The sequence below is a fragment of the Symphalangus syndactylus genome, chromosome 2 (genome assembly GCF_028878055.3).
Source record: "Symphalangus syndactylus isolate Jambi chromosome 2, NHGRI_mSymSyn1-v2.1_pri, whole genome shotgun sequence".
Lineage (NCBI taxonomy): Eukaryota > Metazoa > Chordata > Mammalia > Primates > Hylobatidae > Symphalangus > Symphalangus syndactylus.
In genome coordinates, this window is record NC_072424.2 from 52,569,418 (window position 1) to 52,595,636 (window position 26,219).

The window sequence follows — 26,219 nt, forward strand, 5'->3', positions numbered from 1 at the left end:
ATGAATATATGGTATAAGTATCTACAGAAAGAATGATTATTTTTCTTGCTTTTTATGAAAGAAATTTCACAATTCCTCCATCATTCTCCTGTTCCATGTTTTATTAATAAATCTAGAGAAATAAAGCAACTCACTAATCTCTTCAAAATGGAAATTATTTTTCAAAGAGCCTAACATTTGCTTTTGTAAAATTTAGTTTTTTGACTTATTTCAATAACTTTAGCAAGTTTCAAAGCCTATTTTCTACAACTTCATTAATTCCGAGTTCTGAATTTTTACTCTCTCCCATCTTGCTCTGGAACATATCACAAGTAATCTATTCAGAATGAGTAAACAGAAAGTACATTTTCTGAGACTCTATTTTCTCATAGTATCTCCCTATTGTTACAAAAAGATAAAATACTTGGGTCACTACAACTTTCCTGCAAACTTCTGAAGATGTTGTTTCATTATTTCAGGATCTTAAGTAACACTAAGAAAAAGTTTGAGACCAGACTCTTATTTCTTTGTAGGTAAAATCTTTTAAAACTGAATACTTACAGAATTATTTAATTTTTTATATGTAAACTTTTATCCCAATATATTCTTTTAAAATCCATTCTTCAATTTTGCCAAGAAAACAACAAGCCCACTTGTTGTTTCCCCAAAAAAGGTCTTTATTAATATGAAGAAAGGTCTATACTTACTGTCTGATTATCTAGCCAATTTATTGGTTACCTCTTTGAGTACATATTGTTATTTACAGGTGGAACTCTAAGATCCATATGGATAGCCCCTGGGTTAAGTACTACTCAACCATAAGTAAATTTATCCTTATGCAAATTGTTTCATAAGTCACATATTGAAGTTACAGAGATGCAGAAAACTTTTCATTAATATAGAAACACAGTATTATATATATAGTTAATAAATATACAAATTTGTTTCATGTTTCTTTTCCCATTGAGGTTTGCCCTGCATTTAAGTCATGTCATTTATGTTTTGATTTTCATATAGACATTTCTCATAATAACACTTAGTCCTTTAAAGCTAGTTAATTGACAGCATTAAGTAAATACTAAATCTTTTTTGGTTTCGGTAGTAGTTTTTTTTTTTTTTCACAGTTAATTTGATCTCCTCTATTTATTTATACTTTAAAAACATATGTGTTCAAAGCCAGTAATGGCAGATTGTTGGGATATTCAATTACTATTGGCCCCATCATTCACTGTTATGATCCATTATAACGATCCTTCAAAGAGTGCAGACATCCTTTCTCACCTAAAGAATGGTGAAACTAAAAACAAAATGAGTTTCCAGTTTTAAAAACAAAAAGAAGAATACACACTGGCAATTATGATTTTCACAACTATTTTTTTCATATCTCCAACATCAAATTATAAAATCTTCTAGAAAAGCAGAACTCACTAGCCTCTTAAATCCAATACCCTTGTACTCCATTTGTAAACTGCTGATTCAGACTAAATGTACCCCTATACCATAGCACAGATTAAAAAATGAGTAAAGGTCACAGCTAACATAACAAGAAATATTTATATTCCAATAGTTGACATAAATTGTTGTGAGAAAACAAATTGCAGAGTATACAGAAGGTCTGATTCTTAAAACTGAGAAACCAATTAACTTCTTATCCAGTATTCTCAGTCCTTATCTCTTACTGAAGACAGACAATTTCAGACAGTTTTGAAGGCCTTATGAAAAATTTGAGGTAGTTTCTTGTTAGCTCCAATCACCAATGCTTAATCAGAAGTCCTCAATTCCTGAACTTTTTTTTTTTTTTTTTTTTTTGAGACACAATCTTGTTCTTGTCACCCAGGCTGGAGTGCAGTGGCATGATCTCAGCTCACTGCAACCTCTGCCTCCTGGGTTCAAGTGATTCTCCTGCCTCAGCCTCCCAAGTAGTTGGGACTACAGGCACCCACCACCATGGCTGGCTAATTTTTGTACCTTTAGTAGAGATGGGGTTTCACCAGGTTGGCCAGGTTGGTCTCAAACTCCTGACCTCAGGTGATCAGTCTGCTTCGGCCTCCCAAAGTGCTGGGATCACAGGGCGTGAGCCACCACACCCGGCCAATTCATGAACTTTAAGAATACAACACATACATGACATTATAGACAAGGAATCACTTTTTTCAAAAGTTGTAATCAGTTGGAATAAAACAAAATTCAGCTGAAAATTTCTGACTCTTAGCTGATCGTCCTTTTAAATCGAACTACAAATCTTCCGTAAGTTTAACAACCTCAGAATCATAAACAAAAGGGATTTAAGATAATTTTGTTAAAAACTGTGTTACAGGGTGTGGTGGCGCATGCCTGTAATCCCAGCTAATCAGGAGGGTGAGGCAGGAGAATTGCTTGATCTAGGGAGGTGGAGGTTGCGATGAGCCGAGATTGCATGACTGCACTCCAGCCTGGGCAACAAGAGCGAAACTCCATCTCAAAAAAACAAAAAACAAACAAAAAAAACTGTGTTGTATCAAACCTGGTTTACAGGGTTCTACAGAGGTTTTCCAAAAGGATTTAAGTGGCTCACACTTGTGATCCCAGCACTTTGGGAGGCCGAGGTGGGCGGATCACGAGGTCAGGAGATCGAGACCACGGTGAAACCCCGTCTCTACTAAAAATACAAAAAATTAGCCGGGCGTGGTGGCGGGTGCCTGTAGTCCCAGCTACTCGGAGAGGCTGAGGCAGGAAAATGGCGTGAACCTGGGAGGCGGAGCTTGCAGTGAGCTGAGATTGCGCCACTGCACTCCAGCCTGGGCTACAGAGCGAGACTCTGTCTCAAAAAAAAAAAAAAAAAGGATTTAAGTTCCATGGTTTTGTGATGTTACTAAAATTTAAGAATGTAATTTCTAGGCCGGGTGCAGTCACTCACACCTGTAATCCCAGCACTTTGGGAGGCCGAGGAGGGCAGATCACTTAAGGTCAGGAGTTTGAGACCAGCCTGGCCAAGAGGGCAAAACGCAACCTCTACTAAAAACATAACAATTAGCTGGGCGTGGTGGCAGGCACCTGTAATCCCAGCTATTCAGGAGGCTGAGACAGGCAGAACTGCTTGAACCCACAAGGTAGAGGTTGCAGTAAGCCAAGATCACGCCACTGCACTCCAGCCTGGGGAACAGAGTGATACTCCATCTTAAACACACACACACACACACACACACAAACACACACACATATGTATATATATAATTTCTAAATCTATATCCTTACTTTTCTCCATTTCCAAATCATAATATGTTCTTTGTAGTAGCTTATCTTATGACAAGGAAATGGTGGCAGTATATGATTAAGAAAAGTAGGCCGGGCGTGGTGGCTCACGCTTGTAATCCCAGCACTTTGGGAGGCCGAGGAGGGTGGATCACGAGGTCAGGAGATCGAGACCACGGTGAAACCCCGTCTCTACTAAAAATACAAAAAAATTAGCAGGGCGTGGTGGCGGGCGCCTGTAGTCCCAGCTACTCGGAGAGGCTGAGGCAGGAGAATGGCGTGAACCTGGGAGGCGGAGCTTGCAGTGAGCCGAGATCGCGCCACTGCACTCCAGCCTGGGTGACAGAGCGAGACTCCGTCTCAAAAAAAAAAAAAAAAAAAGTAATAGTAGCTACAGGTATTCAATTAACTGTTCTATAGTAATCCAGATAAATAAAGAACAAAGTACCACTTTCAACTTCTGTCTCCAACAGTATTTTCCTCACTACTTAATTTGTTAGTAGTAGCATACTGGATTATTGACTGTTTCAACAATATGTGGAAACAAATCAAACTGATAACATTTCACTTGCAAAGTCTGATAAAAGATTAAAGCATAGCATTTTGTCAAAGTTCTTCTAAATATCTTCTAAATATTTGCCGCTTTTCAAAATGAATGAAACCCAACTCCATTCAAGATGCCATTGCTAATATTCTAAAGCTGTACTACTTCAAATGTGGAACACAGACTGGTGCATTTTTGTGAAATGGTTGTTACCAATCTGCAGTAAAATAAAGTAAATCAACTGTATTGCAAAGCACACTATTTTAGCTGACTTTTTTTTGGTAGCAAAATTTAATGAAGAAAGCAGCATTCATTTCCATTCTGGCAACAGTGCTTCATCCTGAATCAGTCACAAACCATCTGCAGACAAGCTACTGAGAATAGCACTGACCTAAAGCATTTTAGAAAAAGATACTTTAACAATTTTGCAATCATCTCCAAACAAAGAAAAAATTTCCCCCACTTTAAAACCTAATTGAAATTTACTACAACCACAATTTAATTCCATCCTCTTATCCTTTATGCCAATGAGAACAGGTGTTCAAATAGCAATGTTTCTGTATCTATTTAAAGGGCAATATTTCCTTCTCCTTTGGAGTCCTCTTGACAAATGTATTTTGAATGAAGTCATTGGGAAGTCTATTATCTTGTAATTAGATACTCCTAATATAATACAAATCTTAAGAGAATTTATATTACTCATTTATAAGACATACATCATATTTAATAGCATCATATTTATGATCAGTGCTTTACAATTTTGACTTCATTTTCAGAGTTTAAAAATCCACTCTATTAAACAAAATGATAGAATAGAGTAAAATTAAAATAAAACTAGTTTCTTTAGATTGTTAGTATCTGAGCTGTTTACCATTAAGGCAAAACAATGTAATTATAGTAAAAATTAATTATCATGTAAATACGTTAGTAATCTGTTTATTCCTTTCTGAAGGCAAGCACAGATTTTTTAAAATAACTTTTTTTTAACATTGACTAACCTATTACACCCAATAAGTCTAAGCAAAAATACAATTTTCTAATTCAATTAAAGCTAAGAGTTGTTAAGCCCAGCCTAGCCTGTTAGAGGATGAGAGATTACGTGGAGGAGAGCTGAGGAGTCCCAACCAAGCCCATCTTGGACCAATCAGTCCACAGCTGATCATAAATGCTTGGACAAGCTTTGATGACATCAGCCAAGCTCCAACCTAGAGACTCATTAGAAACAACAAATGTTTGCTGCTTTAAGTTACTTTAAAAAAAAAAAAAAAGTTAAGACTTACTTAAGGAATATTTGATTATTACAAGGATGGCCATATGTCCTGGTTTGCCTGAAGCCATCCTGGTTTTCATTTGTCTGGGCCTATTATTAACAATGCCTCCTTTCATGTTAAAAAGTATCTTGAAGGCCAGGGGCAGTGGCTCATGCCTGTAATCCCAGCACTTTGGGAGGCCGAGGCAGGTGGATCATGAGGTCAGGAGATCAGGACCATCCTGGCTAACACGGTGAAACCTCGTCTTTACTAAAAATACAAAAAATTAGCTGGGCTTGGTGGCGGGCGCCTGTAGTCCCACCTACTCGGGAGGCTGAGGCAGGAGAATGGCGTGAACCCGGGAGGCGGAGCTTGCAGTGAGCCGAGATCAAGCCACTGCACTCCAGCCTGGGCGACAGAGCAAAGACTCTGTCTCAAAAAAAAAAAGAAAAAAAATATCTTGATTTGGTCAATAAGTTATACGGACATCCTAGCATAACAGGGTGTTTAAAAACTTATTTTTGTAACTTAAATTACTTATACCATTTATAAACTGTGTAAGTTTTTAAACTAGATGCTTTATATTGTCCTTTTAACTCTAAAAACAGTCCCTACAATTCAGACAAATTAAAAAGAAAAATTATTATGCTAATTAAGTTATAACCTTAAATATGGCAGTATAAGTACTTCTGAATTGTAGGTGTATTTTAGGATACTAAAGAGAATTATAGGGAAAAAAAGTCAATGTCTTCCTTTATATTTAAAAAAAAGTTAGAAAATCTAAGGGAAGAAAATATTTTAATCAGAAAAAACAGAGATATAATCAATTTATCTATAAATAATCCAATGCAATGAGATAAGCACTAAAGCAAAGCAATCTGTTTTTCTGTTCTTATTTCATATCTTATTTATTTCCCATACTCTGTTAAGTACAACACAATTTTAAAGGATCACCTTAGGTAGGGGGCCATAAAGAAGTAAGGATGTCTATTTATTAACAATGTTTTGTTAAGCTCATTATAAAGAATGGTCTTCAAGAAAGACAGAAAGTTGCAAAGGGCCACAAAAACATATTCTCACAGATGAACAGGAAAAGCACTTTACTTAAATTTAATTTTGCTCTTCTATAAGTTATTTTTCAAGTGTAATAATAATGTAGGTCCTTTTCCTGCTTAGATCTAGTTTTTAACATGAAAGATACAAATGAACTATAATAGTAATAAATCTTTTATAAGTAGTCATAAGAGAGAGATGCTCTTTAGTATCTTTACAGAAGTGCAGCAGGTAGAGATTAAGTATACATCTATTTTTTCCATTGTCAGAAAATTTTAATTTATTTTTCTAGAGGAAGAATAGAAAACTGAGGTTAATGGCTAAAAGAATGTGTTTGTGAATATTAAGTTATTACATTTCTATCATTTCTATCCTCTATTCTTTAGAACACATTTATAGCATTGATTGTTAATACACAACACTGTGTTAAAACTGTATGAGGTAAAACAACATGATAAAGCAAGGTGATTTCACATCATGACTTTTTTGTCTAAAGAGTAACATTGTTTTACTTGGAAAGAACAATTTTACATGTTGATATGATGTTTATATTACACATTAAAATATTTTATATTATAATTTTATAATGATATATTTTATATATAGGTCAGAGGACACTACATATATTTGAAAAATATTTTATACAGTAGTTAATGGTTTCCAAATAATCATTTTTTTCATGAATACAACTTAAGCAAGCAATGTGTTTTCTAGCTAGTCTTCAAATCTAACTCCAATACTGAATTGCTTTTTACAGCTTTAGCTTGTCGAAATCATGCTGTTAAAAACAAACCTACAAAATGTAAACTGTAGATTGATTTTAAAAATGTCACTGATATTTTGCTCTTCCTTATTATTCAGACCTCTTACAATGTGACTCCCATTAAGAAGTGGAGTGTAGTTGCCCACCTTTTAAATGTGGGCTGGCCTTACTTATCACTTGCTTTGGCCAGTATCTTGTGGTAGAGGTAACAGTGCATCAGTTCCAAGCCTAGATGATATGAGGTCTGCTTGCATGGTTTCTCTCTTCTTTGGACCCATGCCTTGTCCATGAGAATAAGCTGCAGGATGACAGACTGTGAAACAGAACTGAGACTGCCCAGCTGAGGTCACTCTGCATCCAGCTAGTGCCCGGCCAATCTGCCATCTGACTGTGCATTCATGAAGTGAGCCCAGCAAAGATGAGCCAAGCCACCCCAGATCAGTAGAACCGTTCAGATGATCCACAGACTTAGGAGCAAAAATAAATGTTTATTGCCATAATGCCATTGAGGCTTTGTGTTTGTGGTTAGCTGCATTATTGTGACAATAAATAATACAGAAACCGATACCTAGAAGTGGTGTGTGCCATAACAAAACCTTAAAATAAGTGGCATTAATTCTGGGGCCAAACTAACAGTTACAGCTACAAATGGTGGAAAAATAATGAGGAAACTATAGGAGATGAGGAAAATGGTAACCATGTTACGGAGTGATGTAATATGCTATCTTACACTAACCTGGAATAATTCAGACAATGTATCTAAGAAACTTTTGGACTTAGCAAATTAATTTCCAAGCAGAATACTAAAAACGCCAACTGCTTGCTCCTAGCTAAGTATAATGAGGTTCTGCAAGATAGAGATGAACTAAAGAAAGAGCTAGTCATTTTACAAGCAGAATCTAGAAGAAATCTAGAGCAACTAGAAATTGCTGGGTTGGAAAATAAAACTGTTTCATCTGCAGTCTCCTGAAAATAAAACAAAGCCCATGAACAAAGATCAACTCAAGGATGTAGCTGTAGCTTCCTTTCTTAAGATCACTAAAAGAATTAAGATGTAAGCAGACATTCTCAGCATGACAAAAGGATTTTTAGAAAGTTGATGGGCATGATCCCACAGAATTCTAATCCCCAAGTAGCAGTGATTGGTAGATATGCTATCTAGTGAGCAAGCATGTCTCAAAAACAACTGTGGCTGTGGGCTTTAAAGCATGGAATAAACTTATCAGCCATATGGAAAGTACACAAAGTTTTTTAAGTGAATTATACTGGCCAAAAAGCCACCAGCCTGACTCCTGACCTCACATTGTGACTTGCTTGGCCAATGGAATGCAGTGGAAGTAACAGTGTGTCAATTTAAGGAGACTTGCATCTTCTGCTCTCTTTCTTTTTTTGTTTTTTTAGATAGAGTCTCACTCTGTCGCCCAGGCTAGAGTGCAGTGGCACCGTGTCAGCTCACTGAAACCTACGTCTCCTGGGTTCAAGCGATTCTTCTGCCTCAGCCTCCCGAGTAGCTGGGATTACAGGTGTCCACTACCACACCTGGGTAATTTGTATATTTTTAGTAGAGATGGGGTTTCACCATGTTGGCCAGGTTGGTCTCGAACTCCTGAAGTCTGGTGATCTGCCCGCCCTGGCCTCCAAAAGTGCTGGGATTACAGGCGTGAGCCACCGCACCTGGCCTTCTGCTCTCTATCTCAGACTCTTGTCTCCACCATGAGAACAAGTCTGGGCTGGCCTGCTGAGGAATGAGAGACCATACAGAGCAGACCACAGCACAGGCACAGCTGTTTTTATTTTTTCAACAAGATGGCAAAGTCAAGGCAAAAAAAATAGAGAATCTCTTGCTCTACTTCTTCTGTTAGTCCCACTGCCACCACTCTTTGTATAGATCTCCAGATTTATATCTTGAGTTACTATCAAGTGCCTCTAGACTGTTTCCTAGGTTTCTATTTCTTCTACACAACCATCAGTCTAATGTATCATAATATCCATCATGTTAGTGCTTATTGTAATAATAGTGATAAAATTTTATCCTTACTTAGAAACTATTGATGGTTACCTAAATCCCTAGTGTCAACTATTCTCTAGACATTAAAGTCTTCCACAAATACAACCTTGCCATTCTTTACTACCTTTCTTCTGTAATTCTCCTAGAAAATACCCAATTTCCTAAATGTTCTTTTTTTTTATTTTTATTTTTTTAATGTTCCTTGAGATGGAGTCTTGCTCTGTCACCCAGGCTGGAGTGCACTAGCACAATCTTGGCTCCCTGCAACCTCCATCTCCTGAGTTCAAGCGATTCTCCTGCCTCAGACTCCTAAGTAGCTGGGATTACAGGCGTGCACCACCACGTCCGGCTAATTTTTGTATTTTTAGTAGAGATAGGATTTCACCATGTTGGCCAGGCAGGTCTCAAACTCCTGACCTCTGGTGATCTGCCCGCCTCGGCCTCCCAAAGTGCTGGGATTACAGGTGTGAGCCACTACACCTGGCCCCTAATTATTCTTAAAAATAACATGTTCGTTTCTATTTCCAACACTTGATTCATGTGGCTGTATTGAATCATGCTGTTCTCTTCTATAAATATGATCTTTCACTTTATACTTTGCCTATCCAAGTCTTAGCCATACTTTGATCTTAGCCCTCCATAATGCCTTTTCTAACATACTAAATCAGAAAGACGTTTTTCTGTTGATTCCTAGAGCACCTCTTACATATACTTATTGATCTTAGCCAAAAGGCCAAGAAGTTATTAAATTGCTTTATAGGTACCATTGATAAAGATGATTGTTACAGTGTTTTCGTGAAATAGTGAAAAGATGAAAACAAATGAAATACCCAACAGTGGGTGACTGTTAAATTAGACCTTATACATTTACAGTAAAGTCCTCTCAAGGCTCACTACAAATTCATAAACACGGGTTCAGTATATCCAGCATTATCATTAAATTTATGTGAATAATCCCAAAATATTTAATAAATAAAATTTATCTGAGAAAATAATTACTTGAATATAGTTCATTGTTTTCCTTATATATGCTGGAATAAAAATATGTAATTAAATTTAAATTTAAACTGTACATCTTATGCAAAATATATCATTTTCACAATAAAATACATACCCTCTCTGAAACAAATCCACATTGTAGAACTTGTTTAGCTCCACAGAGAATTCTACCATTGCTTGAACTTCAGTCATTTTTAATTTATACCCAGAAGACTATTCTGATAACAGCACCTTTGTTAAGGAAAGGGAAAAAAAATCATGAGAAGCATAACAAAAATGCCAACTTATAAAAATACTATTATTTACAAATATTTTAGAATATGATACACAGGCAGAAAATAAAAACAAATTATTTTACTGTACTTAACAACCTAACCCAACTAAATAGGACCAGAATGTATACTAAGTTGCACTACTCACTATAATTTAAGATTGTCCTGTCAGAATGTTTTTTCTAAGATTTGTTACCCTTGATGACATTTATGTGATAATAAATAATACAACGTATTGCTAAAAGAAACTCAACTTTATCTCTTATAGATAGTAACTTTTTTAAACAATGAAGATATTTAATTATTCTCTTCTTGTGCTACACTGCACATATAAGTAACTCCAGAGTCAAAAAAAAAAAAAGAATTAACACTCTTCAATCCCCAGTTAAGCCGATGAAAGGTTTTTCTTTAAGTGAAGAAAAAATTCTTAAATCACTTTTCACTTTTAAATTTAAAAAGAGAAAGACATTTTTTCCTTTATTACAAATTCTAAAGTATTCAATTGCAAAGAAGTTGAAGAAAAGAAAACAGACAAGCACAAATAGAAAACATTCACAATTCCATCCACTGAAATACACACTTTGATACGTTCTTCATGTGTGTGCATTTGTAAAATTTTTTAATAGTGGGATCAAACCACATGTACATTTTATCATCTGCTTATTTCACTTAATTATTCAGCGAACATATATGTCAATAAATGTAGTTTTATAATATTAATTTTTTTTTTTTTTTTTTTTGAGACAGAGTCTCACTCTGTCACCCAGGCTGGAGTGCAGAGGTGCGCTCTTAGCTCACTGCAACCCCCGCCTCCGGGGTTTAAGCCATTCTCCTGCCTCAGCCTTCTGAGTAGCTGGGACTATAGGTGTGCGCCGCCATGCTCAGCTAATTTTTGTATTTTTAGTAGAGATGGGGTTTCGCCATGTTGGCCAGGCTGGTCTTGAACTCCTGGCCTCAAGTGATCTGCTTGAGGCCTCCCAAGCAGATCACTCAGCCTCCCAAAGTGCTGGGATTACAGGCATGAGCCACCACGCCTGGCCATTAATTGTTAACTATGACACTGGGAACATGTTATAATTAAACAATCCCCTATTGTTGGGTGATTTCAGTAGTTTCCATTTTTTCACTATTTAAAAAAAGTTATAACAATCATCCTTATCAACAGTACATATTTTAAAAATAACTTCTTGGACTGTTAAGAAAGATAAGTGTAGAAAGCAATTTAGAGTAAGAAAGTGTTGGAAGACAATTCTTCACAAACCTCTCATGTTTCTGCACGTCTCACAAGCAGAGACATAGACAGCCTTTGTTCCAGACTATCTTTTCAAGGATGTTTGTATAATGAACAATCTTACAAGTCAGAGATAGTGTCTTATACTAGAACAAAGGGCAGATTTGTTTACTGTTCTGTATAATACAGATAAAGCCTCCCTCCAGGAAAAAAGTCAGGCAGATTTATTGTCCATTCTAAAAGACTCAGGTTTCCATAATTCAGGGTTCTTCTCCTGTAACACAACCTACTCACATACAGGTGTCACCTGGTACTCTGGCTAGAGCTATGAGCATAAACGATCCTTGACCTTGATCCATGACTCTCACGTCCTGCCAACATCCATGGCACCGTGGCAGACTAACTTGTTAGCTTGCAAGTGGGGTAAAATCTCAGACCCTTCCCAATTCTTGAATCAGTTCTTCATAGAAATTCGGTAAATATTCGAATCTATTAAGAATTAAGTGCAAAAAAAGTTATATTCTTACCTCTGCTTTTCAAAGCCTCATTTTTAACATTATTAAATAACCAATCTTGTACTTCCAGTTACTGATTCCCGTTGTTAAAAATACACCGTTCCCCCTATGGAAAAAAAAAGTAACATCTCAAACCAAATAGTAGACATAAAAAAGTCTATCTTAAGGAAGGCTGTGTTTTGTTACTATTTTCAATTTATATAAAAGATGTATGTCCTTCGAAGGCTTATGAATAAGTTTTAGAGATTTTTTTCATTCACAATTTCAATATCAACATTAATTATTGTATCTCTATTAAAGATTCACTTACATATAATTCAAAGTACAATAACAAATAGAGTACTTTCTTAGTTCAGTAGGAACCCTCATGAATACCCAAAACATTATAAGCTCATTAATTTTTAAGAGGTGGAACTCACCATTTTAAAGCAACTCCCTGAGTAGGTATATATGTATGTGTGTGTATGTATGCATATATGTATGTATGTGTGTATAAAGAACTATTTAAAATATTTTGACACAATGATTGCTTCAATGTGCTATGGTAGTTTTCCTCACATTTCAAATACTGCTTAAATTTTTAAAAAATCTATCTTTTGTCCTTGGTATAATTATTTTAGGTACTAAAAATGTTGGAATAAAGACCATGTTCACTCTTTGACACAGTTTTTCTTCTCTCCATTATAAAGATGTAGACTTTACCAGCTCCCATAACTGCTATTTTAAACTTTAATAATCATATCAAAAGATTTTATGGTAACTATTTCTAAGATCACACAATGCTATCTTTATACAAGATATTCCCCATTTTGTGGAAATGATGTCGAAGATCGCTTCTCCTGTTTCTTGTGTGCAGGGTTTAGATTATGTTCTCGTTTTGATTCTGAGTAAAGTTTGGCCAAGTCTCTATGCCTTAACTTACTCAGGTATAAAATGGGTATTTGTTCATTCAAACATTTATTGAACACCTACTATAGGCTAGGAATTGTAGTAAGTATGAGGTATAGCTAAGTTCTTGATCTCAAAAGTTAACTAGCCATCAGGAAGAGGTATACTCTGTGTGTGTGTGTGTGTGTGTGTAATATATATTTTATAAATATATAAATATATATGAGATATATAGAATATATATATGAATAGCATAATGCTTAAAATGTAGGTTTGGGATTTGGGTCCAGATAGCACCCATACCACCTAACTCAGTAAGCTGGCCTTTTCCTTAATATAGAAATTAATATCAGAATTAAGATACTGCTATAACAAAATCCTAAAACGTCGTACTAGCTTAGTAATTAGGTAGTAGGCAAAAGGAAAACATACTACCACGATACTAATAACCACTGTTATGTGGAAATAAAACAATTGATTAAACTGTTGCCTACAATAATCTGCAAAACTAGTGCCCATAAAAAGCCCATAGCCCCAGAAAAAGTAGATGAAAAATGCCACAATACCAGGTGTTGGTGGTTCTTTGCTATGTGTACTCAAGCAAGAATTGGCGAGTTTGTGAGCAAAGATGGAAAGAAATAAGGCTGCTTGAATGTTGGGCCTTGCAGCCAATACCCCATATCAGGTTTAGTGCCTTGCTCAAAGGAATTCTTGACAAAACAAAGGGATCCAGCTCCGCAGTTAAGATTAGATTAAGGATTCTGCCATTCCACCAACACTTGTTTCAAATAGTTTTAAGACAGTGACCATTAAAATGAGGGATAAGGATGTGCTTCATTAAAATGAGGCCATCAAAAGATGTTGGGTGCATAGACAGAAATAAATAAGGCAGGCTTAAGAATCACATCCAGAAAATAACTTTGGTGTAGTTACTGGCACAGAGAACTGAATGGAGAGAAACGTATAAGAATCCTATTATGTTTCTGACGGAATAGTATTTGTCAAATAAATTATAAGCTAGGGTGCAAAAGCTCGTGACTGTGTAACTTGCAAGCTGGCAAACCTGCAGTAGCAAGAAGCAGGCTATGAAAACTGAATAGCCTTCAAAGTGGGCAAACTTTCAACATCAACTTCAGATGTGGCCATAGAGGTTAATGTAAGGAAGAAACACCCAGACAGCAAAGACAGGGATCTTAATGCAATGAATATTGGCATTCATTCTTACCAGAAAGCAGAACTAAGGATATTAACCCACTGCAAGGGCATGAGATCTTCATCATTCTCATGAAAAGAGTTTTCTCATTGTTTATTTTCCCAAATGGGAGATTTTATTACTGTTTTCCTGTTTCTGATCCACTATAATATGTTGGGTATATGTGGGAGGGATGGAGGAGGAGTAGATAACTGTGATTTGTTTATAGGTCACTGGACTTGCAGATCTGAAAGTACTGTGCCTCTCAGTGAGCTTGGATTAATGCAACTAATGGATGTACTATGGGTTGTCTCCCTTGAGGAAGAAATGTAGGAATATTATCAATAGGTAAGATGAAGGCCAAAGTGGCAGACTGTGGTAGACTGCTTGTCACGTCTGTTTTCTCTTCTTTTTGGCCAAATGGTCACCCAGCCTGAGACTATATTTCCCAACCTCCCTTGATGTCAAGTGATCCTATCCATGGAATGTAAACTGAAGCGAAACATGTAATATCTGCTTCATTTGTTTAAAAGGAAATTCTTTGCTCTGGACTTCATCTGCTTCCCTTTTTCTTACAGGCTGGAATACCAACTTGACAGTGTCCCTAGTTTCGATCACATAGATTAGGACCAAGTCCTCAAGAACAGTAAAGCAAAAAAATGGACAAATTCTGGATTACTGAATGTCTTCCCTACCTAGGCTGCTCAGACTTTTATGTCTCGTAACTCTTTGTTACAGCAGCTATACCTACTCTATACCCTAACTAATATATTCCCCCCTTCAGGCTATTTTCAAAAAACCAGCTTTTGTCTCTCTCCTCTGTTCCAAACCCTCTGTGGCTTCCAATCTTACTGTCTTAAAATGGCTTATAAAATTATATGATGTAATCTGAATCTTCTCTGACTTCATCTCCTACAATTCTCCTCACTCCCGTCATATTTATTTCCTTTTTACTCTTTGAACACATGAAATATATTCCTGCCTCAGGGCCTCTGCACTTGTTGTTCCCTGGAACATTCTTCTCTCCAGATATCCACATGACTCACTCCTTCACTTCCCTCTGGCCTTGACTCAAATACCAGCTTCCCAATTAGGCCTTTTCTGGCTGCACTATCAAAAATATTAATTCTCTATTCCTGGCATACCATATCTATTTAGTCCTTTATTTTTTCCTCAGCACTTATCTCCACCTAACATACTAAATATTTTACTTATTAGTCTTTAATGTTTCTCCTTCACTAAAATGAAAGTTCCATGAAGGCAGGACATTCTGACTACTCTGTTCAATGCTATATTCCTATTGCCTGGCACACAGTACTCAACTTAATATTTAAGGAACAATAAATTAGCATTGAAGATTCCATAAATAGTAACTGTTATTACTTGTCTCCTATTGAAACTCAACCATTATTACACTGATATACTGAAAGCAGAAATATGCATGAACAAATTTTGGTGATAAAATTCCTTTATCAGTATAAGTTCAAGGCCTGTTTGCAGTTTCTTCCACTCCTACTCTTGTAACCTGTTGTGCTTTTTGTTCTATTGTTGCTGCCTAATTTCCTTTAATCTACCCCCTTTGTATTGATTATCCCCTAAATAGAAACATACATGTACAGATATATACATAATGATGCTGATAAATCTATTTTCCACTACCTCCCCTCTGCCTAAAAGAAGGAATATTTTTATTTTTGTGGTAGAAGAAAAAATACAAAGACAGGACTAAAGGAAAAGAAGAGCAGGCAAAAGAGAGAAAGGGAAAAAAATTTCAGAGGACTGTTGAAAGGAGTCAAAAGGGGATCTGTCTGATCCTCTTCTTATAAACTACTTGTTTTCCAGCTATAGGGAGCAACGGCTACTTATCTCCAGTCAGTTCTTGCTGGCATAACACTATCAGGGTTTTCTAAATTTTCGAGAGGTAGTTGGAAGTTTTTGTCCCTAAAGGTGAAATCTCCCTAATTTTAGATGCCACCAACTAGTTATAAAAACAAAACAAACTGTGTATTTCAAACAAAATTCAACAACAGAGCAAATTCATTCTGTGGACTAACTGCAAAATCTCTGGCTTACACAGATTCTTAACGCCACTTTATGAACCAAAAAAACTCAGGTCTGTCCTCTCAAGAAGTTGCAGAAAGAGCTTTTTTCCTTTTACCCAGACGATGCATGGCAGATTCTCCATTGCAAGGAACTCTCTGTACCAACAAGAAGCTAAGAGTTTCATGACCCTCCTGCACAGTCTGCTGGCTGGTTTGGAACCTGTTACTTTAAACCTATGCCTTTGAAACGATTGGAATCAGCTGACTTACTGGAGATTGAATTGTTCATTCTGTTCTACTGGCCCTGGCAAAGTGGCATAACACTGAAATCATCTGGAGGTCTACTCAGATGGGGCTCCTTACTGGGTCATATCCTAGGTCACTAAGAGAGAATCCAGCCAAGTAAACTATAAACACCAATCCAAAAAAGCTAGAGGTGGATCCCAAACAGGAAATGACTCTGAAACTAAGTGAGAAACTTATGTGAAAAGCCCTTAGAGACAAGAAGGGATTTGATTTCTCTGCCAATCAAACCTGATAGGGTAAACAATCTGACAACTACCTTATTAATACCTTGGGGAAAGTTAGCTTACTCTCAAAGAAACAAACTTACTGATTAATCTGAAAGACATCCTTGGTCCTCTAGAGTTGCTCTGTGCAACATGGTGGCCGTTGTAACATGTGTCCACTGAATGAGTGAAATGTGACCACTGTGACTGAAAAACTGAATTTTTAATTTTATTTAATTTTAAATTAATTTAAATTTAAATCCAAACATAAAAGCAGTGTAAAATATTTTTCCATTAAACATAGCTTTATCATTTTGATGGGATTACATTTTACCTTAATTGTTAAAAATGTAGAACACTAAAAAAAAGTAGTGTGGGCCAGGCGTGGTGGCTCACACCTATAATCCCAGCACTTTGGGAGGCTGAGACAGGCAGACTGCTTTAGCTCAGGAGTTTGAGACCAGCCTGGGCAACATGGCAAAACCCTGTCTCCATATAAAATACAAAAATTAGCTGGGTGTGGTAGTGCACACTTGTGGTTCTAGCTACTCGGAAAGCTGAGGTGGGAGGACTGCTTGAGCCCAGGAGGTTGAGGCTGCAGTGAGCTGAGATCGCACCATACACTCCAGCCTGGGCGGCACAGCAAGACTCTGTCTCCAAAAACAAACAAAAAAAGAGTAGTGTGTGCTGAGGTATGCTGTAAGTATAAAGTATACAAAGAATTTCAAAGACTTAGTACAAAAAAGAACATAAATATCTCACTATGTTTTTAAAATATTTATCACATCTTGAAATAATGTTTTGAAAATATGGATTAAATTACTATTAAAATTAATTTTACTTGTTTATTTTTAATTTTTTAAATGTGGTTATTAGAAAAATTTAAATTATACATCTCACATATTTCTACTGGATAGCATAGTCTAGGAATACCAAGCCATCCCTTTAACTGCTGGAGTGTATAGTTAACTCCTTCAAATATAGTACTAAGTACATAAAACCATACAAAGTTCCTAAGACTACAGGGATCTTTGCTCCCATCAGATCAGCTGAGTTACATCCAATATCCACAAAGGAGAGTCCAGGCATGGATATCTGGAAAAATGTGGGAGACGTTCCTGCACCATCCACAGTGATCCTAAAACAATAGCTAACTACCTTGTACATAGTCAAAATTCATGAGTGCTTCAGAACCTAAAAGAGGAAATGGACACATCCGAAACTAAGAGTCACAGGTCCCTCAAGATGGACTGGAGACCACAGGGAATGATCAGATTCTCTCACAGAAATCATGAAACAGCCTTGACTCCTGAATTACGAACCCACAGATGCCCTGAGGATGTTCTTTCTCCTAAGCTAGAGGGTAAAGAAGTTGAACAAATTGGAGATTCCAGACACTCCCTTTTGTCACTTTAAGGAAAAACGGTACTACTTCCATAAACTATGGAATTTAGCACATCATCAATAACCAAGTATGTACCTGTTAACAACTGCCAATCTTTAAAAATAAAATGTGAACCTACTGTGGAGTTGTTTCACTTTATTCCTTCTGAAAAACCTAGACCTGCCTAATCACTTATGCTTTGTAACTTTTCTGAAAAACCATTGAGTCCATTAAGAATGATTTCTTCTACATCACCATTCTGCTTATTATTCCTCTTTCTTTCTTTTAATTAAGAGAGGGTTTCGCTCTGTTGCCCAGGCTGGTCTTGAACTCCTGGCCTCAAGAGATCCTCCTGCCTCAGCCTCCCAAAGTGCTAGAATTACAGGCATGAGCCACCACACCCCACCTTATTCCTAGTCATCTCTAAACCTTCTTTCTGACAAACAACTCATGGAAAAACACTTCAAATCTGTATGCCCTCATCTCCATCCATTTATTTAAATGCACACATGTACATATAAAAAACTCAATGTTAAGCACTTTTTCCTCAATACCTAGAATCAAAGCAAAGGAAATCCTTGGCTTTTCTATCCCCTAAACAGCCCTCACAACAAGGATTTAATGTAAACAAAATAAAGATTTTATTTAATGTAAACAAAATAAAAATATAAAACAGAAAATTAAGGATTAACTAAAGATATAGGTGTAACTCTTACATTTCCTTTCAGTGTCAACTCGTGGCAAACAAAAGGAATATCTGTTTTACAAACTGAATGCTGCATTGTCTGTTTCACTGTGTATGAACATTAACTAATGTTCACACATTAGTTATGTACTAATTAGAAAATTCTAGTACATTAGAACTGCTGCTTCTCAAGGAAGCTTGCACTTCTTCAAAGCCAGGTCATTTTATTTGGTACATCTATCTAGTACATTAGAAAAGTCTAATAGAGTGCTAGTCCACAGTTCACCAGCATTCTACTAGACTTTTCACAGAAGTCTGAAATTTAAAAAAGAAATCTGTTCGATTTGGGATTTAAGCAGTCAATTATACTCTTACTACATAGTCTAAAATTAAAGAGATAAAAACTAAGTATTTATATAGCAATTTTTGTCTGCGGTGGCCCTAAGCATGTTTAAATGATTAGGGCTTGCTTTGCTATTGAGAGATTACTGGGAGGCCACTTTTATTACCCATACTTTACAGCTGGAGACACTGAGATACACAGGTTAAGTGGGTTCTACAAACTAATGTCACGAGTCATCATAAGAGCTCATATCTTCTGACTAGAAATTCTAGTCTTCTGCCTGCTGTCCACCACAAATCCCTATTTATAAGAGCACAGGAACCAACTCACTAAAAATACCAGCAAGAATTTGTAGGCATTTACTTTTTTTAAATGAATGTTTACCTAAAAATAAAAAGACCTGGCTTTGAAGGAAGTGCAAGCTTCCTTGAGAAGCAGCAGTTTCTCTATTTGCATTTGAAAAATCATTTTTAAAAAATCTTAAAAGCTGATGAGTGCATCACCTCTTACCATACACAACAATTGCTAGTTCTTCTCAAAGAAGTGTGGTTTGATGACACCAGAGCCTCCTAGTTTTACTTTAAATCACTTTGAATAAGGAACTACACTTTTTTTTTTGCCTTGGTATTTCCCTTCTTAAAACAGAAACAGAAAACTTAATTCCTACCTGACACAGATAACATAAGGAAGAATTTGTTTGTGGACTGCTTTGAGATTCCAGAACCAAATACATAATCCAGTTGATCTTCAACCCTACAATAAAGACAAACTTCACTAAACATAATTGCTTCAGCAGATGCCTTCAGAATAAGATACTATACCATTATTTATGGAAAGAGAAGTTTTATTTAAGTCAAATCTTGATCACAATGCAATGGAGGAAAAAAATTACAAAACCGTTTAGAAAGTTCTTTTGCTCAATTAAAAAATTTAATACTTCTCACGTATGTCTCCTATAAGCACACTAATTCTAAAGGTAGCAGAAATTGTATGCATTTATTAGAGAACAGAGACTCTCAGGAAAATTATGCAATCAAATGCAATAGCAAATGTATAAAACAAATTAATAATATATTTTATAAAAGAAATTCTGTTAACTTTCATTTAAGATTAGTTCTTGGACAGCTACACCTAATGGAGGACAAGAAAATTTCCAAATTTTAAGTGTATGTTTGTAGGTCAACCTTTAACAAGTCTTAATCCATTATAGTTTCATGAAGTCTGTCCTCAAGTTGCTTTTCCAGGCATGTCAGGTAAACATAATTCTTAAAAATTAAAGCTTTAATCAGTAAGTGTAACCTATTTATTGCTACTGTCACTCTTTTGATGATACTTCCACCAACCGGTAAAGAAAGAAGAAATGTTATTAAACTGGAAGATGAACTAGAAATATTGAGTGGATACCTAGCTTAGGCAGAAAGCAGCAAGGACTAGAAGGGTATGTCACAAAGAAGTCTTCAGAGAGTTAATAAAAAGTAAAACAAACGGAATGAAGTTAAGAGGCTTGACTTATACAAATGGGGGGGAGGGTGGAAGAGTTTTGGTGGGGAAAAAATTAAGATTAGAGACTCACTGGGTGCAGAATGTTAAAGGACGTGAGGATAGGGGCCATTAGACAGAAAGCGATGAAGCAAGGTACCAAAGAAAAGCGAAGGGAGTGAGGGTTTCCGAAGGTAAGATGGGGCATGGAATGAACTCCAGTGCAAAGCGATGCTAAAGCAAAACACAATCGGCAACTAACAAAAAGGGAACCAGGAGGAAGTACCGAAAGGAGGTGGATGAGAGGAAAATAAAACCAAGGAAGAAATTATGGAGGTAACAAGAGTGAGAAACCTGGTCGGCCAGGGTAAGGAGCTCCGGACAGGGAAGAGCCAGGCTAGGGATGGAAGCACAGAGATACGCTGCTTCCCAAAGAGGGACCACCCGGGCAAAAAAGACACGTGGGAGGCGCGGGATGAAAAAGCAGAACCGCGAAAGCGGGTAAAGGAGGGACAGAGCGACGAAGATGGAGCAGGGGTGAAGGACAAACACGCTAGGCGCGAGGTTCAGGAAGACGGGTCCAGGGAAGCGCGCAGGGGCAGGGGCGGCCGCGGGCACCGGGAGAGCAGCGCGCCGCGGCCCCTCGCCTCCCTCAGAGCGCTCCGCACCGCCGTCCCCACCGACCTTCAGCGGGGCCGGGGCCAGGCTCCGACCGCCAGCAGTCGGGTGAGGGGCCGCGGCGGGCGAACGGCGAACGAAGAGGAGGCCGCTTCCTTCCTGGCCCCTGGGAAAGAGGGACGGAGGGAGGGGTCGTGGGTGTCGGGAGCCGGGGGAGCCAGAGGGGACAGTAAGGGGGTTACCTCTCGCCCGGCTCAGCCTCTTCCCCCGCCTGTCGGACGGAGGAGCTCGTTGTCCAGCTCGAAGAAGACGGCCCTAACCGGGTCAGCACCATCCCGCCCCAGGCCCCCTCACAACGCCATCACAGCAACCGCAAACACCGCAACCGCGGAGCCGGTTCGTCACCGCGGCTCGGCTACTGGCCCAGCGCGGCCAGCGAGCATGCGCAGTCGCCCCAGTCCCGAGGGAGCCCCGGCCAGCCGGCTATACCTGCGATCAACAGGTCCCCGGCCGCACGGCCCCGCCCCCGGCCTCTCTCACCTCCTCCTCCCGCCTCTTCCCTCCCCTCTCTGAGGCTAGGCCCCGCCCCTTCAAGCTCCGTGCCCCGCCTTTCAGGAGCTTCAGCTGCGCTTCCAGCTCCAGTGCCAACTGAGATTTCGAGAGATTTGTCCGCCCTACCAGGCTCCCGTTCCCAAGTTCCCGCGAGAATGGGAGGTTTGCGTCAATAAAGAGCGCGCGTCAAGAAAAGGGGCTCTCCTGTGGGTTTAAGGGATGGAACTTGGAGGTGGCTGAAAAGTAGGGAGCAAGAGGGGGGCAAAAACACGGAGTTCGAGAACTTTAGCCGTTTTTCTGACAATGTTGTTTCTCCTTTTCTCTCTTTAGCTCCTCCGTGCAGTCCCGGGTAGAGAGCCCGGTTCCTGCGCTAGTCGATTGTGCAGTAGGAAAGGAGGCTGCAGGGGATCTGCGCTGGGGTAGGACAGCTGCCTTTCGGGACCCAGTGCTTGCATCTTGGGAGATGTGGGTGCTGATCTGGTTGTTTCTCGGTTTATGACGCCAAAAAGGGCGGGAGGGGGCTGGTGAAGTGAAGCCTTTCGCTAATATATTCCGTTAACAGAAGCCCACGAAGGATCATTGATTTATTTCACTCTTCCCTGTTTCTGAACCTTATCTGGCAAAAACTTTTGTGGTGCATAAAGTTCAGTATGTTGCTAAAGCTGAGTTAATGAAAGGAAAATTTCGGCTGCGACTCGTGTGTTAAAGATGAATCTAGGATGGATAGTGGTGTTGGTTGCACAACAATGAATGGATGTAATGCTACTGAACTGTGCACTTAAAAATGGCTAAAATGGTAAATTTTCTGTTATGTATATTTTACCACAATAAGAATGAATTAGAAGGGAAAAGCTTTGTGCATTCATTTGAAAGTATTGATGATGTCTTGTAACCTAGGCCATTTAGGGGACAGGTTTTGAATATATCTTTGTACCAGTTTTGTGTGTGTGTGTGTGTGTGTGTGTGTGTGTGTGTGTGTGAGACAGCATTGCTCCGTCGCCCAGGCTGAAGTGCAGTAATGTGATCTCGGCTCACTGCAACCTCCGCCTCCGGAGTTCAAGCAATTCTCCTGTCTCAGCCTCCCTAGTAGCTGGGACTACAGGCGCACGCCACCACGCCCGACTACTTTTTGTATTGTTAGTAGAGACGTGGTCTCACCATATTGGTCAGGCTGGTTTCGAACTCCTGATCTTAGGTGATCCACCCGCCTTGGCCTTCCAAAGTGCTGGGATTACAGGCCTAAGACACTGTGCCCGGCTTGTACCAGTTTTTACATGATTGGGTGTCCCCTTATCCTGCGAACCAATCTATTTGCATTTGTATGAATGGCCTGCTTTCCCGATTTCTAATTTGTCCCTTCTTTTATAGCCCTATACCATTTTACTGTCCTTGCTAAACAGGCTTTTATTGCTTGTTTTGTGACTTGAACTTTAGCCTCAAAATTGGAAAGGCTTTTTCTGTTTTTTTAGTTCCAGCCATGTCTTAGGAGAATATAGTAAACAACCAATTATTTGTATTTCCACGTCCGTGCATCCCTAAAACACACAGCGTGCCAGGATTCTTTCCCTGTTCCATGTTCTTTTTATTCAAATCACATTGTTAACTCATCTGCTATGTGCCAGGCAGTGTGCTAATCTTGGAAGATACCAACATGAATGAAAAAGAACTTGGGTGGAGTGTTTGCATTATTACCCTATGATGTAATGTGTATAGTGCAGAGATAAATGCACAGGGAGCTACTGAAGCTCAGAAGAAGCAATCCAACTTTGGGAAGAGGTCATGGGTCAGGAAAAACTTCCAGGAGAAAATGATTCCAGAGAGTTGAAGTGGGATGTCTTGTGGTGGCGGTTGGGAGGAGTAAAGGGAAAAGGATTGCTTGAACAGAAGCTGTACAGTAAGAAACTGGTCTTTGTGCTGAACTAAAACTAAGACTTCTATGCCACTGTTTGGGAATGTGAGGCTGGAGAAGTTGACAAGGATCATGGTGAGCCTTTAAAAAAGTCAAATCAGTTCAACCATTATATATGTATTTTTATTGCTTGTTAGATGTTTGCCAAATACTGTGCTAGTTACTGAGGGATATAATGAAGGTTAAGGGTCAGTCTAAAATCTCAGAGTTTGCAATCTAGCAGGGGTAGACAAGCATGTAAAAACAAAAACAAAACAAGTTCTCTACTGAGTTAAAATTGGGGTAGGTACAGGGTTGTCTGGGAACCCAGAAGAGGAGCACTTAACTAACCTAGAGATTTAGCAAGACTTTCTGGTAATTATCTATTGATAGAAGAATATAAAATAATCTCTTAAAGAAATAAGAAAATTCACCTGGGGGTGCGGTGGCTTACTCCTGTAATCCTGGCACTTTGGGAAGCCGAGGCAGGCGGATCACTTGAGGTCAGGAATTTGAGACCAGCCTGGGTTTAGTGGAGAAACCCCATCTCTACTAAAAATAAAAAAATTACCGGGTGTGGTGGCAGGCGCCTGTAATCCCAGCTACTCCAGAGGCTGAGGCATGGGAATCGCTCGAACCTGGGAGGTGGAGGTTGCAGTGAGCCGAGATCGTGCCACTGCATTCCAGCCTGGGCGACAGAGTGAGACTCCATCGCAAAAAAAACCAAAACAAACAGCAACAACAACAACAAAAACAATAAGAAATAAGAAAATTTATGGCATCTACTGAGGTACAGACTACTAGAGAGTATAGCACACTGATCTAATTGTCAGATTACCTGGTTCTAATTCTAGAGTCTACAGTATACTGTGTTATCTTGAGAGTCTCTTACCTTCTCTAGGTCTGTTTTCTCTCACATATAAGAAGATAATGACATTATATAGAATTTGAATTCCTTTAGAAATTTGTCTAGAAATTTCCTGATTCTAAATTTACTTCCCATATTTATCTTCCCAAGTTTGGTGTCACCCATTATGCTGCTAATAAACAGTTTTGTGTCACATTTAATGTACATTAACATTTTATGTTATATGTGTCCTTTTCAATCTATGTTGTGCTCAAGGAATATAAGATTTCGAATCCTTTCTATCTTGTAATTGGTTTACGTAATTTAACTTTGGCATAGAGTGTTTTTGAATGTTTGCCAAACCCTTCTAACTGTGGAGTATTCTCTTAATCCAAAGATTAGGTTATCTCTCCCTTTCTCGGTTGCACAACATTGATTCAGCTAAAGATTGAGAGAGTAGAAGAAATGAATATTGTAAATTTAAAAATAGCCTCATGAAGGCCGGGCGCAGAGGCTCATGCCTGTAATCCCAGCACTTTGGGAGGCCAAGGAGGGTGGATCACAAGGTCAGGAGTTCAAGACCAGCCTGGCCGACATAGTGAAACCCTGTCTCTACCAAAAATACAAAAATTAGCCAGGCGTGGTGGTGGGTGCCTGTAATCGCAGCTACTTGGGAGGCTGAGGGAGGAGAATCACTTGAATCCTGGAGGCAGAGGTTGCAGTGAGCTGAGATTGCACCATTGCACTCCAGCCTGGACAGCAGAGCAAGACTGCATCTCAAAAAAAAAAAAAGAAAGAAAAAAGATAGCCTCATGAAGGAAGTCTCATATTTGTCAGATGCTAAACATTAATTTACTAAAGAAAAAATAAGCTGGCTTTTTCCTTACTGGGCTTTATGATTTTTAAAATATTCCTGTTGTAAGTATGGTCATTATTTGAAAATTAAAAATAAGATATAGGCAAAGTTATTCTACAACTATATATGTATACACATACACACACATATTTTAATTTCAACTTTTATTTTAGATATAGAAGGTATATGTGCAGATTTGTTACAGGAGTATATTGTACCCAGGTAGTGAGCATAGTACCCAACAAGTAGTTTTTCAACCCGCACTCCACTGCCTCCCTTCCTCCTCTAGTAGTCCATAGTGTCTACTGTTCCCATGTTTATATCGAACACAGCTATATTTGATGCTTCCCTTTTTTTAGTTTCCTGTCCATTCCATTTCCATGTCTTGTCTGACCTTTCTTTCAAAATATTTTCTCTGTTTCAAAATGCTTCTGTAGTCCAAGGAAAAGTCAAACTTGAACAAAAAGAGGAACAACTCTTCTGGTGAGACTGGAGAAAAGGATTTAAGGTACAATGTGAATGGAAATTAATGTAATTTGTAGATTTTAAATCTACATTTTACAGCAAAAACAAAAAAAGTTGAGTAAAACTCATAAACTACTATATCTTTTAGTTTCCTGATACTAGTAACAGTAGATAACATCTTGAACCTTTATCATCTGCTGAGTGCTAGTCTTAATATACATTATTTCTGCTCCTTATAACAAAATTTCAAGCAGTAGGCATTATCCATTTCTCTTTGTAGTTTTACGTATGTTTACTTCATGTATTTTGACATGCTTTTATTAAGTGCATATTTGTTTAGGATAGTTAGGTCTTCTCAATGAATTTATATGAATAATTCATCATTATGAAATGGCCTTCATTTTCCTGAGTGAAATTTTTTACTCTGAAATCTACTTAGTATTATATTAATAGTCATTTCAACTTTATTTTGATTTATGTTACTATGATAAAGAATTTCCTATCTTTTTACTTTTAACCTACTTTTGTCTTTATGTTTAAAGTGGATTTCTTGGAGATCTCAATTTGGCTTGTAATTGAAATGTTTATGCCATTTGTACTTAATGTATATATGGATGTTTTGGTTT

The 26,219-nt window shown here is 38.1% G+C and overlaps 2 protein-coding genes across 14 annotated transcripts in view; one reads left to right on the plus strand and one right to left on the minus strand.

The window, feature by feature from the left end:
* FAM135A (family with sequence similarity 135 member A) overlaps positions 1-21,519 on the minus strand; it is a 146,511-nt gene extending 124,992 nt beyond the window's left edge. For 2 of the 13 annotated variants that reach the window (XM_055257079.2, XM_055257130.2), the window contains exons 1-4: positions 21,228-21,506; positions 19,556-19,641; positions 11,858-11,951; positions 9,943-10,058 (exon numbers count right to left, since the gene is read on the minus strand). In XM_055257079.2, coding sequence (XP_055113054.2) covers positions 9,943-10,019 — 77 coding nt within the window. In that variant the 5' untranslated portion in view covers positions 10,020-10,058; positions 11,858-11,951; positions 19,556-19,641; positions 21,228-21,506. Of the gene's footprint in view, positions 1-9,942; positions 10,059-11,679; positions 11,820-11,857; positions 11,952-19,555; positions 19,642-21,227 lie in introns of those variants that run through there. The other 11 variants (XM_055257111.2, XM_055257074.2, XM_063630508.1 and 8 more) reach the window with 11 other exon arrangements.
* Positions 21,520-21,630: 111 nt separating this feature from the next.
* COL9A1 (collagen type IX alpha 1 chain) overlaps positions 21,631-26,219 on the plus strand; it is a 196,057-nt gene continuing 191,468 nt past the window's right edge. Inside the window, exons 1-2 of the mRNA XM_063630526.1 lie at positions 21,631-21,743; positions 21,868-21,956. The gene's annotated coding sequence lies outside the window, so the exon portion shown is untranslated. The remainder of the gene's footprint in view (positions 21,744-21,867; positions 21,957-26,219) is intronic.